At 47.6% G+C, this 17,158-nt stretch overlaps 1 protein-coding gene across 1 annotated transcript in view; it reads right to left on the bottom strand.

Annotated features, from left to right (window-relative positions):
- The window catches only part of LOC123748623 (transcription cofactor vestigial-like protein 2), a 54,032-nt gene extending 49,857 nt beyond the window's left edge, over positions 1-4,175 (bottom strand). Inside the window, exon 1 of the mRNA XM_069313011.1 lies at positions 3,586-4,175. Within this exon, the coding sequence (XP_069169112.1) occupies positions 3,586-3,693 (108 nt within the window). The 5' untranslated portion in view covers positions 3,694-4,175. The remainder of the gene's footprint in view (positions 1-3,585) is intronic.
- Positions 4,176-17,158: the final 12,983 nt, after the last annotated feature.

Below are 17,158 nucleotides of genomic sequence, written 5' to 3' on the forward strand. Positions count from 1 at the left end.
GGTGCCTGCGGAACCTTTCCACAGACTCATAATAGACTGTGTTGGTCCTTTACCTCGGACCAGTTCAGGTAACGCCTACATCCTAACCATCCTGTGTCCTACCACCAGATTTCCCATAGCAGTTCCAGTGAAGAACATCACGGCTGCTACGGTTATCAAACATCTATTGAAGATCTTCACTCAATACGGATTTCCCAGGGAGATTCAAAGTGACTGTGGCACCAACTTCACCAGTGATCTCTTCAAAAGGACACTGGAGGAGTTCAACATCAAACAGGTATTGTCCAGCCCCTATCATCCTGCTTCACAGGGTTCTCTTGAACGTAGTCATCAGACCATCAAAGCACTCTTGAAAAAGTTTTGTAGTGAAACCTCAAAGGATTGGGATAAGCAGATTGACCTAATAATGTGTATTTTCAGAAGTCTCCCCAATGAGTCCCTAGGAGTATCTCCTTATGAGATGCTCTACGGCCGTAAGTGCCGTACTCCCCTTAAGGCTTTCAAAGACTCTCTCAGAGATGCCACCTTCAGTGAGCATCAGAATGTGCCCCAGTTTCTTCAAAACCTTCAACACATTCTAGAGAGAGTCCACCGCTTTGCTCATGATAATCTATTGAAAGCCCAGGTGAGAATGAAGACTCATTACGACCAGACCAGCAAAGTAAGAAAATTCAAGCCGGGAGACTTCGTCCTTGCTTATTTCCCTATCCCCGGTTCACCTTTACAAAACAGATTTTCAGGACCCTACTGCGTCAAAGAGTGCAGAAGCAACAACACATACGTCATAGAGACTCCAGATAGGCGGCGGAAGACCCAGCTGTGCCACGTCAACCTCCTGAAGCAATATAATGGTACTCCTCCCACTGTCTTGATTAATTGTTCTACCTTCACAGAACCCTACATCCACAGTGAGACCATCCCGGCTTCTTCTCCCGAAAGCACTGACAAGGAGTCGGCGCTTTCTAATTCCAAAATCCTTAATGATCTTCCCAAATGCTTTCAGGATAATAATCGTGCTCCTATGCCCTCTTCTAATTCCACTCTCACCTCGTCAGATAAGCCCTTCATCCTCCATGTCGACGCCAATGGTACCGACGTGGGTGGTGTCGTGATGCAGCAACGAGGCGAGAAGAATACACCTGTCAGCGACTACTGCTACAAGGATCTACGGAACAATTGGCAAGGAGCTACTCTTCCTCATCCTGAAGCTTCAGCACTTCACTCCACACCTGAAAAGTGCTCGGTCCACCATCAATACGGACCACACCACCCTACACCTCCTGCAGCACGCCCACTTCTCATCTCAACGTCTTCTACTATGGGCTTGCTACCTGCAGAAATTCAACCTGGAGACACGCTATACCAAGAGTCTGACAACATCTTAGCCCATGATCTCTCCAGAGTTTATGAAGTAGAAGCGACTCCATCCATTACTCCACCACATAACGACGTACTTCTTCCAGAACCGCAGGCTTCGGGGGAGAGTTGTGACGATAATCTCCTTCAAGAGATTGAGCCTGCTCTTCCCTCCAAAATTACGTCTTCACAATTATATAAAAAGACTATGGAAGAAATGTCCAACAACGACAACAACACCAGCACCAGCAAGGCTTGCCAGGGTGAGCAGAAACGTATGCAACCAGCCACCTGTTCGAACTCCAACCACCAAACTACCCGTTGATCGCTACGGCTCCGCTGATTGGTCGCCGGTCTGGCTGCACCTGCACTCGCCCCCAATACTACCTGATGTCTGGGGTCGCCCCAACATCAGTCCTCAGAATGTTCCGTGCTTTCGTAGCCAGCACACCTCCCAGCTAGACTCTAGAGTGTACTGAGAGAGGTGGTGGCTTTAAGCCAATATTCCAGCACCTCCCACTTACCTTTGTGTTGCACTTCTTGTTATTTTGCCTTAACGTAACTTTCATTGTGTCATTTAAGTATTCTTATTATTTTGATTGATTGATTTTATTATAAGACTTTGTTTGTGCATTATTTTCATGTTTTGATTTATTTAACGTAATTAAAATTTCATTGTTAAAGTTTACTTGTGTTTTGTGTGTCTTCTCCTTACCTTACCACAGACGAAGTTCCAGTTTTTTCTATTTTTTTTTATAACTATGTGACGAGGCCATACCCCTAGCCTTAAACAGCCGAACACCAACGCGTTACCGTCACAATATATATATATATATATATATATATATATATATATATATATATGCCTTACTAAGATCTACAAAACAGCATGGATTGCTCGCGTGTTAATGATCTCTATCCTGTAGCAATCACAGAGACAAAACCTTCGGGTTTCTTATAGCGTGATGATTGGCTAATAACGGAAGTATTTAAATACTTCATTGAAAGTCTTTCTCGTAGCTTCACCTGCATATTGACAACTGTCATTATACTTCATGTTAATTATGCTAATTTATGCTAAAAGTGACATACGATTAAATAACCGATAATTGATGGAGGATACTGCATGAGGATATTTATATAATTTGATTTATTTACACAACGTGAGGCGATGAGGATGAGTGAGCAATTAGTGGTGTGGTAGCATGTTTTATGGTAGTACCACACCGTGGAGAGCGGGGGAGGGACCTGCTGCATGGGTAACAGCTTCTCCGTATCAACCTACCCCGAGGCTTTACGCCTAGGAGAGGCCACTCCAGACCCCAACTCCATAGTCGTCTGAGACTGATGGATGCCTACTACTCACAATAAAGAAAATGCTAGAACAGTAATGAGACTAGTTATTAGCGGTAGTTACCTTGTTAGATGCGGTAGTTTGCTGGTAGTTAGTAGTAGACTGGTAGTTAGCCTGTGACAGTAGTAGGGGTGAGTGACAGTAAGCTATTGACAGTAGCAGAGTGCGTGAGTGTCACTACCCCCTTGTCACTCTTGCAGTGTGAGTGGCAGTAACCAGTAGTTTAGTCATTAATCCACCCCCTACCCCCCCCCCCCAACCAGGTTAAGTGGCTGGTTCGTGGTTTTTACAAGGAAAGGTGTGTGTGTGTGTGTGTGTGTGTGTGTGTGTGTGTGTGTGTGTGTGTGTGTGTGTGTGTGTGTGGCTATTAACTTGTCAGAGCGCGCGAGTGCGCTTTTTTTTCACACGCGCGTAAATTGCCCCCCCCCCCCCAGTGAGTGAAAGTGTGAACATTTTAACTACTGTCATGAACATTTGAGTGACGGGGCGAGTGACGCCCGAGAGAAGGGGGAAGGGGGGGGGGGGTGATGGGGAAGGTGGTGGTGGGGAGGGAAGATGATGATAAGTAAGGGTTTAAGGGGGTTTTGAAGGGGGAATTTAAGAGGGAGGGAGGGATAGAGGGAATAGAAAGAGATGGAGGATTCAAAGGAAGGGGTTAGGAGAAAGGGGTAGCAGAGAGAGAGAGAGAGAGAGAGAGAGAGAGAGAGAGAGAGAGAGAGAGAGAGAGAGAGAGAGAGACAGACAGACAGACAGACAGACAGACAGAACACAACAATTTAACCTTACCTAAACCACCCCATATACACAATTAACACATTAGAAGCTCTAAAGGGGTTAATTTCTAGAGTGAGACTGAGTGCCTCAGGCTTGTTTACCTTATCATAGTGGTTGAGTGCCAGAGGTGCCGACGGGCAGTAGTGATTGGAGTGCCGCTGATAGGCCTGTAGATACGTGGCGTAGCCCTGATACATGACTCCCGCCATGCCCCTCCTCCTCCCCCTTCTTCAGACACTCACAGAGTCCTCGAATCACTTATTCTCTTTCTCTTTCATGCACTCAAGAGGTACTCCTAGAGAGAGAGGGGATACACCTGGCGTTTCACTCGATGCCAAGTTCAATTATTGAGACGAGAAAGAAATACATCTCAAAGGGATAGGGTAGATTAGGCTATTTCTACCCCTCTCTTCGCTCGCTGTCTACTTTTGAGGGATGTATATATCTACCCGTCACGCTAGAGAGACCTCGTAGTTCCGGTCACTTCTGGTTGATTCATCACCCACTAAAAAAAGGAGATTGTTCAATTCGTGTTCACTCACATTCAGGTCCACTACAGCCCACAGGTCTGGTCGGTTCCACAGGACTAGCCTTGAGTGCGGGATCGTCGCTTTCCTCTACACAGGATTGTCGCTTCTCTCTACACAGGATCGTCGCTTTCCTCTACACAGGATCGTCGCTTCACTCTACACAGGATTGTCGCTTTCCTCTACACAGGATCGTCGCTTTCCTCTACACAGGATCGTCGCTTTCCTCTACACAGGATCGTCGCTTCACTCTACACAGGATCGTCGCTTTCCTCTACACAGGATCGTCGCTTCACTCTACACAGGATTGTCGCTTTCCTCTACACAGGATCGTCGCTTTCCTCTACACAGGATCGTCGCTTTCCTCTACACAGGATCGTCGCTTCACTCTACACAGGATCGTCGCTTTCCTCTACACAGGATCGTCGCTTCACTCTACACAGGATCGTCGCTTCACTCTACACAGGATATTTCACTTCTCTCTCCCTGAGTCCATCACAAATGATCGGTTCAATCGACGTCACAATAGGTCAACCCTGCCTGTGAAACCTAATTGCCTGCCCAGCAATTAGGTCCAGCAATTAGGTCCAAGGTTGCAGTCCAGCAACCAGGAGGCCTGGTCGACGACCGGGCCGCGGGGACACTAAGCTCCGGAAGCACCTCAAGGTAGGTAGGTAGGTAGCCCTTTGATTCGCATTTAAAGAAGCACAAAACTACAATCCCCTTCACAAACCCCACAGAGACGCTTGTACGGCAATTAGTAATCCGGAGATAAGTTTGTTTACGTTCTATTCAGCGGCGTTTTTCTCACACTTAAATCGAGCACCGGAACATCCGTCAACCTTCTGTCTGAAAGCTCAAATGCGCTCCGAAGCTTCGTCAGCGACTTCGGGAGATGGTATCTGGCGTTGCTGGTCAAGAGGGAACCTCTAGATGGCTAAAAACATGGTCGCGGACCGCAGTGCGGATCCTTAGCGGTGATTTACGACTCCCTGAGCCATATCCTACACGCCGCAGTTCTATTCCCAGCTTCACGAACCTGACGCATCCGCTGTGGCGGCAGCGAGATGAGTGAGATGAGCTAGTCTCAGGATGCTGGACTCCTTCCTTGCAAGGATGCTAACTGATCTCGGAGAGGCTGGAGGTCTTGGATAATGGATTGGCTGAGATGCTGGAAGGAAGATCCCGTGGATGACGGAGATGAGGGAGGCTGGAATTATTGACGGGTGGTCAACGGGGAAGGACGGGGAGGCTATCGTAATGACAGCGGTGCCGTCGCTGTTGACGGCGATGTGGTGACGGGTGACAGAGGTGACAGAGGTGACAGGGTGCTATTTGGGGTACGTAGGGCCATCGTCAGGGTTACATTAGGGCATCACCGGAGGCTTGACAGGAGTGCCAGAGATATTGGTGGTTGACAGGAGTGCCAGCGACACTGGTGGCTTGACAGGAGTGCCAGCGACACTGGTGCCTTGACAGGAGTGCCAGCGACACTGGTGGCTTGACAGGAGTGCCAGCGACACTGGTGGCTTGACAGGAGTGCCAGCGACTCTGGTGGCTTGACAGGAGTGCCAGCGACACTAGTGGTTGACAGGAGTGCCAGCGACTCTGGTGGCTTGACAGAAGTGCCAGCGACACTGGTAGCTTGACAGAAGTGCCAGCGACACTAGTGGTTGACAGGAGTGCCAGCGACACTCGTCCCTTGACAGGAGTGCCAGGGCCACTGCTGGCACTACGGGCCTCTGAGCTCTATATGCGTCACTAACTCACAGTGCGTTTAGAGTGAACGCACTCCACCTGCCTCCCACTCTACGCACCTTCACTCTATAAACATCACTACCGCTAACACTCTTCGCACTCTATTTCGTTGTAAAGTCATTTAAAGTCACTTAAATGACATTGTTAGAGGTTCTTGTGAAATTAAGCACTTGTTTCAAAGCGCACTACCGTTCAGAATGCTTAATTCTTTACAATATATTGCAATGAACAACGGTTCTATATAAATATATATTGATATATTTTAGCCTTTAGTTAATTGTTAAATGCTTTAATGCATTATTTAACTCGTTTTCTGTATTACTAAATGGTTCAGTTCGTAAAATTCAGTCTATCGTCACTGTATTGTAACTCGCTGTTCCGTAGAAGATTACAGAATTTCCTTTGACACGAAAGTCAAAGAATTCTGTTGACCAGACCACACACTAGAAGGTGAAGGGACGACGACGACGTTTCGGTCCGTCTTGGACCATTCTCAAGTCGATTGTCAAAGAATTCTGTCGAAAGTCCGTCTGTCTGGTCGCGCGAGGCGTCGACGATAGACAGGTAGCCTCGGCTCGCATGCCCCCGTCAATCTCTAAATTATTTCAATTAACTTGTGGCAATCTTGAAGTAGACGCTGGGGAAGAAATGCCGTTCCTGTTTTTGTCAATCGCAGTCAATCACGGGCCGTTGAATTTGGCGGGAAGAGTGGCGGCGGTCCTGTGAAAACAGCGACGTTACACCTCACCTCCCAGATCACGGCGCACTAATCTGAGCTGATAATGCCTATTATTATCTTCCTCCGGGACTATCCTCTTATCCAATAGTTTCAAGTCAATACCAGTCAACGGGCCCCGGTGTTCTTGCGTCGCCATGGCAACCCAGCGACAGCCAATCAATATCCTGGATTCCAGGAGCGGGGGGCGGGGCCGAGTTAAATCCCGCCCTGGGTGTTGGAAATCTCGTAGGTGATTGGGTGTTGCGGCTCTCGCCTCGACGGTGATTGGTCGGCGGTGTGTTTGGTGGAGGGAGAGGGGCCTCCGAAGGCCTTGATTGTGGCAATACATTTTGATTAGCTTATGAGGTCGAGACGGACGAAGAATGGTCCATTAGGTCGGCCATTTTGTCGTCATTTCGGAATTTGGCGTGATCATAAAGGCTTTGTTGTCGTTACTTATTGCTCGATCAGGCCCTCTGTCTCCCTGTAGCCAGGACGGGAGGTTGATGGGCGCTTCTGGTCCGTCAACTGTCGCCCTGGCCCTTCACCACCACCCCTACACTACCACCACCACCACCACCCCTACACTACCACCACCACCACCCCTACACTACCACCACCACCCCTACACTACCACCACCACCACCCCTACACTACCACCACCACCCCTACACTACCACCACCACCCCTACACTACCACCACCATCCCTACACTACCACCACCACCCCTACACTACCACCACCCCTACACTACCACCACCACCCCTACACTACCACCACCACCCCTACACTACCACCACCACCCCTACACTACCACCACCACCCCTACACTACCACCACCACCACTACACTACCACCACCACCCCTACACTACCACCACCCCTACACTACCACCACCACCCCTACACTACCACCACCACCCCTACACTACCACCACCACCCCTACACTACCACCACCACCCCTACACTACCACCACCACCCCTACATTATCACCACCACCCCTACACTACCACCACCACCCCTACACTACCACCACCCCTACACTACCACCACCACCCCTACACTACCACCACCCCTACACTACCACCACCCCTACACTACCACCACCACCCCTACACTACCACCACCACCACCCCTACACTACCACCACCACCCCTACACTACCACCACCACCCCTACACTACCACCACCACCCCTACACTACCACCACCCCTACACTACCACCACCCCTACACTACCACCACCACCCCTACACTACCACCACCACCCCTACACTACCACCACCACCCCTACACTACCACCACCACCCCTACATTACCACCACCACCCCTACACTACCACCACCACCCCTACACTACCACCACCACCCCTACACTACCACCACCACCCCTACACCACCACCACCACCCCTACACTACCACCACCACCACTACACTACCACCACCACCCCTACACTACCACCACCCCTACACTACCACCACCACCCCTACACTACCACCACCACCCCTACACTACCACCACCACCCCTACACTACCACCACCACCCCTACACTACCACCACCCCTACACTACCACCACCCCTACACTACCACCACCACCCCTACACTACCACCACCACCCCTACACTACCACCACCACCCCTACACTACCACCACCACCCCTACACTACCACCACCACCCCTACACTACCACCACCACCCCTACACTACCACCACCACCCCTACACTACCACCACCACCCCTACACTACCACCACCCCTACACTACCACCACCACCCCTACACTACCACCACCACCCCTACACTACCACCACCACCCCTACACTACCACCACCACCCCTACACTACCACCACCACCCCTACATTACCACCACCACCCCTACACTACCACCACCACCCCTACACTACCACCACCACCACTACACTACCACCACCACCCCTACACTACCACCACCACCCCTACACTACCACCACCACCCCTACACTACCACCACCACCCCTACACTACCACCACCACCCCTACATTGCCACCACCACCACTACACTACCACCATCCCTACACTACCACCACCACCCCTACACTACCACCACCCCTACACTACCACCACCACCACTACACTACCACCACCACCCCTACACTACCACCACCACCCCTACACTACCACCATCCCTACACTACCACCACCACCCCTACACTACCACCACCATCCCTACACTACCACCACCACCCCTACACTACCACCACCACCACTACACTACCACCACCACCCCTACACTACCACCACCACCCCTACACTACCACCACCCCTACACTACCACCACCACCCCTACACTACCACCACCACCCCTACACTACCACCACCACCCTTACACTACCACCATCCCTACACTACCACCACCACCCCTACACTACCACCACCACCCCTACACTACCACCACCCCCCCTACACTACCACCACCATCCTCATATCCCAGCTCCTTGTATTCATATCCCAGTTCCTTGTCCTCATATCCCAGCTCCTTGTCCTCATATCCCAGCTCCTTGTCCTCATATCCCAGCTCCTTGTCCTCATATCCCAGCTCCTTGTCCTCATATCCTAGCTCCTTGTCCTCATATCCCAGCTCCTTGTCCTCATATTCCAGCTCCTTGTTCTCATATCCCAGCTCCTTGTCCTCATATCCTAGCTCCTTGTCCTCATATCCTAGCTCCTTGTCCTCATATCCTAGTTCCTTGTCCTCATACCCCAGCTCCTTGTCCTCATATCCCAGCTCCTTGTCCTCATATCCCAGCTGCTTGTCCTCATATCCCAGCTTCTTGTCCTCATATCCCAGCTCCTTGTCCTCATATCCCAGCTGCTTGTCCTCATATCCCAGCTTCTTGTCCTCATATCCCAGCTCCTTGTCCTCATATCCTAGCTCCTTGTCCTCATATCCCAGCTCCTTGTCCTCATATCCCAGCTCCTTGTCCTCATATCCCAGCTCCTTGTCCTCATATCCCAGCTCGTTGTCCTCATATCCCAGCTCCTTGTCCTCATATCCTAGCTCCTTGTCCTCATATCCCAGCTCCTTGTCCTCATATCCCAGCTCCTTGTCCTCATATCCCAGCTCCTTGTCCTCATATCCCAGCTCCTTGTCCTCATATCCCAGCTCCTTGTCCTCATATCCCAGCTCCTTGTCCTCATATCCCAGCCCCAGAGACACAGGGGAGAGTGAGAGGGAGTAGAGTGGGATTGGCTACTTTAAGAAAATCAATGGAAGGGCTGGAATAGTGTGTGTGTGTGTGTGTGTGTGTGTGTGTGTGTGTGTGTGTGTGTGTGTGTGTGTGTGTGTGTGTGTGTGTGTGTGTGTGTGTGTGTGTTGTTGCCCCCCCCCCCCCCCCTCGCTCCTGTTTTGGGATAAACAGGTTCTATCCCGAATGCACTGTAAACGGGGTTTCTGTTGCCTGTTGGGATAAAAACGGAAACATTTCTCCAACACTGTTTTGTGGAAAAGAATTTTGGGGTGATTTTTTTTGTTTAAATTGCTTCTGTTGTTGTTTAAGATTCCCTACTCGGAACAAAAGTTCCAAGTAGCACGGGCTATGGTGAGCCCCGTAAACTGCCTTAAAAAATTGTTAAGCTTTTTATCTGTTGTTGAAGAGATGTATTAATTATTGTTGGAGATCTTTTCATTGTTGTGGGGGAGACATAGGATCCATCAGACTGTTACCGTTGGCTTATAACAGCTCAATGTTCTTATCTAATACGTCATTGTTTACATAAAGATTTACCAAAATGTGTATATTAAAAAGGGGCATTTTTATTTGTTTTAAAAAAAGTCGAATTTACTTGCTAGTCTTCAGAATTAATTCTAATTCAATTTTTTTTATTCGTTAATTTTTGTACGTTAATAACTCAGCTTACATAAGATTACAGTAAGTTATTTAGATAACAGAGAAAGACACAATCTTACACAATCTCACCAAAATTCAATGTTACGTTATAGGTGCGAAGTGAACATGTGATAAGTCCCATGAATCAGTCATGACAAAATGTTAATTTCATTTTTTTTGTCTATGATAACTAATATCTGATTTATGATCCTATGTTGCTTCTCAGGTGAACTGGAAGGCACAGAAACAGTGGTTCACAAGATATCATTCTCTCAGGTTATACAGATTCCACAGTTTCTCTCCTCGACTGCAGATTACAGCAATTTCTCAATGTATTCCTCAAGCTCTAGGTATATGTCTTTGCAACTGAGGAAATTTCAGGAGTAACACGGGAGGCATCTCCCGTCACGCAGGGTGCAGTTGCACCTCCACAGATCTCCAGTATCATCTATTTGATACTGGTGATGGCTCAAAAGGGCCACCACTTACGGGCTATTCATGCCCGTGCCACCTCTTGGGTGGCTTAATCTTCATCAATCAATCAATGAGGAAATTCCTTGCCTTTTCCCAAGCTAAACTTCCCTTTGCAAGACAAGTTATGCGCGTTAGCTGGTTTGGGTTAGGCGGTTATCTTGAGGTTATCTGAGGTTATCTTGAGGTTATCTTGAGGTTATCTTGAGGTTATCTTGAGATGATTTCGGGGCTTTAGTGTCCCCGCGGCCCGGTCCTCGACCAGGCCTCCACCCCCAGGAAGCAGCCCGTGACAGCTGACTAACACCCAGGTACCTATTTTACTGCTAGGTAACAGGGACATAGGGTGAAAGAAACTCTGCCCATTGTTTCCCATTGTTTGCTTAGGCGAGGTGATTATGGGAAGAAAATGCTAATCTTGTGTATGTTCACAGCATCTGAAGGGATTTAAGGCAGCTGGGACACGATGACTGAGGGAAAAAACTGTGCCAGACCAATTGGACAATTGGGGATCGAACGCCGACCTTGCTCGCAACCAAGGCGTGCACGACCAGTCTTAAGAAACTGGATTTATGAGAATCCTGAAGATCTGTAGTCAAGCAACCAATGGAAACTCGTGGTGCTGAATGAATCAATTCTGTGCTATAATCTACTCGTTACAGTAGATTAATCTCTACATCTACTGGTAGATGAGGTCGTCGCCAGCAACTGCCTCGAACCAGCGTACAGATTCACTAACGTGCTCCACCGCACCTAAAACAGCTTCTTGAGGTTATCTTGAGATGATTTCGGGGGGCCTTAGTGTCCCCGCGGCCCGGTCCTCGACCAGGCCTACATACATACTACATACGGTTGAGAGGCGGGACCAAAGAGCCAGAGCTCAACCCCCGCAAACACAACTAGGTGAGTACAACTAGGTGAGTACAAATACACCCCCCCCCACACACACCCACCCACTCCATACACAGCACTCCCCCACTGTATAATACAACACGCTCATAATACAACATACACCAACTCCACCTCCTCCTCACATACACCAGCGGCTTCCGTATACCGAGAAAAAATAGGCGATGCTGTATCCCCCCTCCCCCTCCCCCCTCCCACACCCCCCCCCCACACACACACACAATTACACACGTGGTTGCTTTCATACACACACATGGCTGGGCAAATACACACACACGGATGAACAGATATACGCACGCATGGTTGGACATACACATATTACCTACCACCGCCCTTTATACAGGAGGGGGGGGGGGAGGGTGGAGAGGTGTATGGGGGGAGAGGGGTGAAAGCGATGATATTAAAATAGGGGGGGGGTGGAATAGGTGGGGGGGGAGGAATTGGAATTGCGCTTAATTGAATTCTCGTGGAATGACTTGTGTACTGTTGTGGAATAGGTGGGAAGGGGATGCTGTTAAGACAATTCTAGAGCAATGCTGCAGGCTACAGGGCGGGGGGGGGGGGGGGGGGGGCTTCACGTAGATCGCGTGCTACAGTAGGGCTGCATATTAAGAGGCTGAGCTCACGTAGGTTGCAAGATCGAGTTCTCTAGTTTAGAGCCTTTCTTAAGCATATCGTAACATTTGACAGTTAATCGCACGCTATTTTCGTCCGCCAAACAGCGCATGGCTCTAGTTTGATGATTGTGGGCGTGGCTCTAGTTTGATGATTGTGGGCGTGGCTCTAGTTTGATGATTGTAGGCGTGGCTCTAGTTTGATGATTGTGGGCGTGGCTCTAGTTTGATGATTGTGGGCGTGGCTCTAATTTGATGATTGTGGGCGTGGCTCTAATTTGATGATTGTGGGCGTGGCTCTAGTTTGATGATTGTGGGCGTGGCTCTAGTTTGATGATTGTGGGTGTGGCTCTAGTTTGATGATTGTGGGTGTGGCTCTAGTTTGATGATTGTGGGCGTGGCTCTTGTTTGATGATTGTGGGTGTGGCTCTTGTTTGATGATTGTGGGTGTGGCTCTTGTTTGATGATTGTGGGCGTGGCTCTTGTTTGATGATTGTGGGAGTGGCTCTTGTTTGATGATTGTGGGCGTGGCTCTTGTTTGATGATTGTGGGCGTGGCTCTAGTTTGATGATTGTGGGCGTGGCTCTAGTTTGATGATTGTGGGCGTGGCTCATGTTTGATGATTGTGGGCGTGGCTCTTGTTTGATGATTGTGGGCGTGGCTCTAATTTGATGATTATGGGCGTGGCTCTTGTTTGATGATTGTGGGCGTGGCTCTAGTTTGATGATTGTGGGCGTGGCTCTAGTTTGATGATTGTGGGCGTGGCTCATGTTTGATGATTGTGGGCGTGGCTCTAGTTTGATGATTGTGGGCGTGGCTCTAGTTTGATGATCGTGGGCGTGGCTCTAGTTTGATGATTGTGGGCGTGGCTCTAGTTTGATGATGGTGGGCGTGGCTCTAGTTTGATGATTGTGGGCGTATCTCTCCCTGATATTTCTCCGTCTTGACACACCGTTTTCTTTCCAGACTGAGAAAGAAAACTTTCTCAGAAACTTTCTCAAATCAGACTGAGAAATGAGACTATGTACACTATGTGAATTTTCTCAGCTACTCACCTAGTTGTGCTTGCGAGGGTTGAGCTACGGCTCTTTGGTATATGTGGGAATGTGTATTTATATACGTATATGTGTGTGTATATATGTTTGAAATGGGCAACAGGCGTTCCTTTAAGCATATTTAGTTAAATATGACCACATTAATGGTGACTTTATAGTGTTAAGTTTTCTAGAAATGCTTCTAACTATTTAGTGTAACTCTCTCTATTTTCCGCTTGTTACAACTTGTAATAAAGTTGTTACATCTTGGCTTAACGTGTTTATGATGTATTAGAACGTTGTTACAACTTGCTATATTGGTTGTTAGAACTGGTTAGGAGATGTTAAAACTTGTTCGAACGTTGTACCAACGTCGTAGTTTCGGTGTGGGTTTAGCGGGTCGGGACTCAGAAGAGCCATGAAGCAACCCGTTCTCGCACTTTCGTATAGTCAATATTGACTAATTAAATAAGTGCATATGTGACATACTAATTTATTGTGAATATTTTAGTTTACCTTGAAAAGCTTCATAGAAAACACCGACCTCACCTAACCTTCTTAGTATAGGTCGGTGAGGTCGGTGTTTTCTATGAAGCTTTTCAAGGTAAACTAAAATATTCACAATAAATTAGTATGTCACATATGCACTTATTTAATAAGTCAATATTGACTGTAAGAAAGTGCGAGAACGGGTTGCATGAAGCTACGAAAATATGTGGTCAAGACATTCTGGTAATTCTTGAAGGATTTATTTTCTTCCAGGTTTAATTGAACTCTGGAACATCTTCAGGGAAAGAATGAACACTCAAAGGTGTTATTTTAGATTCAGCTACTCAGAACAAAAAAGTTCCAAATAGCACGGGCTATGGTGATCCCGTAAGTGGAGGCTGTTTGCTGCCATTATCTGGATTATTTCCATTATCTGGATTACACAAGGTGCAATTTTAGGGGTAAATTACACATGTGGAAGAGGTGAAGGTGTGTGGTGAAGGGGCGAAGGAATGTAGTTGCACTCAAACCTTGGTGTTACGGGCTATTCATGCCCGTGCCACCTCCTGATTGGCTTAATCTTAATCAATCAAACCTTGGTGAAGAAATAGGGAAATTTCTGGAAGGAAGCCAATCAAAGCCAGGGTAAGGTGGGGAAGGTTATCTTGAGATGATTTCGGGGCTTTTAGTGTCCCCGCGGCCCGGTCCTCAACCAGACCTCCACCCCCCAGGAAGCAGCCCGTGACAGCTGACTAACACCCAGGTACCTATTTTACTGCTAGGTAACAGGGGCATAGGGTGAAAGAAACTCTGCCCATTGTTTCTCGCCGGCGCCTGGGATCGAATCCAGGACCACAGGATCACAAGTCCAGCGTGCTGTCCGCTCGGCCGACCGGCTCCGGGGAAGGTGGTAGTGGGGGATTTAAAAAAATAAATCCTTCAAATAATCATCAGTATTTCTTTAGCATTAATTTCGGTAACTTAATTGCTTTTCTTAATCCCGAAAGTCAGAAAATAGAAGCATAGAAAACTTCTAACACAAGATCAATAACAAGATCAAGATGATCAATGCTGATCATATTTAACCAAATATGCTTAAATGTGTGAATATGTATGTATGTATGAATGTGTGCACGTAGGATATGCGTGTATATATGCATGTATGAATATCTGTAAACCATCTAAATCCTTAGCTTGAGCTATCTCATCCCTTTGTGTGTACTTTACCTCAATAAACTTATTTTAATTTCAATTTCAATCTAAATCCTAAATTTGCATGGCTGTATAACTATTTTTACAACTTCCTCGCAGATAAAACCACACAGAACCTGTTTGGCACTGAACAACATACATTTGCATTTATTTATTTTGTATTTTGTATTAAAGTATGTGTGATTTGTAATGCAATAGGACGCAGCTTTCTCAAACATCTCTCATTGATAAAAATCAGCAATTTTACCATTTTCTTAAGTATGCTCTGTCCTGTGTGGGGAGTGAACATTGTCCTCACTGCAGTAAGACCCAACTGAATTACTCTGATTAGACAAAATTGCATAATAATATCAGCAATAAAGATGTTATAAAGTGAACCTAGTTATCTTTATTAGCAATCTCCTCATCAATAAATTTTAAAATGGTTGCTGAGGGTTCGAGAAATTAGCAAATTACCATAAATGATTTCATATTATTATACTAGAAACTCTATTGTTTTAAAGTTGTTTAAATTTGGATTATATACGCTACATGATATTTTTTTTAATTTGTTAAGCGATGATTTTGATAGAAAACGGAACAATTTTCGCAGTTTGGTTAGTGGAACAGAAGTCTTCGGGTGCGGCGGGCGGCCATGTTTTCAGGGGTGGCTGAGATGTTTAGTATTCTACACGACGCGGGTGTAAGGACCAGGTTCGCATTCCTCCAGCTGGAGTGTGCCAATCTGCCGCTGCCCCCCGTCCTTTCCTCCTCCTTCTCCTGCTTCTCTTGCTCCAGGTATTACAGCACATAAGCATTGCTTGAGACGCTTATCTTCCCTGGCCACCAGGGGTCCAAAAGGACTTTAGGATCCTCAAAGAACCCATAGATATCTTCTGTTCCAAAACTTCAAGAATACGGGTCCTTGAGCCTGGCATTCTTCAAGAACCTTGTGTCCACTTCACTAGACATTCTTGATCGTCCGGTACCTCAGAGACCTTAGAATTGCATCTTTCTTAATGGTATCAAGATCCGCTTCGTTGAGTTCTGGGACGCAAGATCCTCTTTTTTTTGTAATCAAAAGGTCTTTCAACCTCTGTCTTAGCGGGGCTCTCGGGGTTTTTTGCTTAACTAGCTTTTGGGTTTATATTGCATTTGTTTTAAGTTTGGCTTGTTCTTGGGGACTTCCCTCCATCTACGTGGATTATCTCAGGCTGAAGTCTTGAACGCTACTGTGCGATCTACTGAAAGTCTTGGAGATCTCTGGCGATCTACCGAAGTCTTGGAGACCTCTGGTCGATCTCCCAAGAGTCTTGGAGACCTCTGGTCGATCTACCAAAGTCTTGGAGACCTCTGGTCGATCTACCAAAGTCTTGGAGACCTCTGGTCGATCTTCCAAAGTCTTGGAGACCTCTGGTCGATCTACCAAAGTCTTGGAGACCTCTGGTCGATCTCCCAAAAGTCTTGGAGACCTCTGGTCGATCTACCAAAGTCTTGGAGACCTCTGGTTGATCTTCCAAAGTCTTGGAGACCAACATTGCCACCCCCCCCCCCCTCCCTCCCCAGCCATAACCAGTAGGGACACGCTTAGCGCACCCCCGTAAACAAGACGACCCGGGTTCGAATCCCGTGTAAAAGTGGATTGATCTCCTGTACTCTATCTCCACTCTGTACACCAGCAAACTCAGCCTCAGTCCTCTCAACTAATGGAACACTAACGTTACAAATGCAGCCTATTAAAGAAAAGTAACCGCACACAAATACCTGCGTTTTCTATGCATCGGACTCGATAGGTTAGGTGGGTTGATTGGGTTCATACACTTCAGGTGCGCTAATTAGGCGGTTGGGCTCATTTTTTTGAGCTGTAGAGATGCTCTCTGCATCTCTCTGCTCGCTAATCCAGCCGACAATGCAGAGAGAAACCTAAAAAAATATATATATATATATATACCCACATCACACAACGAACGTTCGAACGTTCGATGACGTTCGAACTATTTCTGAACAGTGCTTCGTTCGTCTCCTTTGTTCGCATCACATGGAACCTCGTAGGGGCCTCGTAGCCTGGTGGATAGCGCGCAGGACTCGTAATT

The sequence above is a fragment of the Procambarus clarkii genome, chromosome 74 (assembly GCF_040958095.1).
Source record: "Procambarus clarkii isolate CNS0578487 chromosome 74, FALCON_Pclarkii_2.0, whole genome shotgun sequence".
NCBI lineage: Eukaryota > Metazoa > Arthropoda > Malacostraca > Decapoda > Cambaridae > Procambarus > Procambarus clarkii.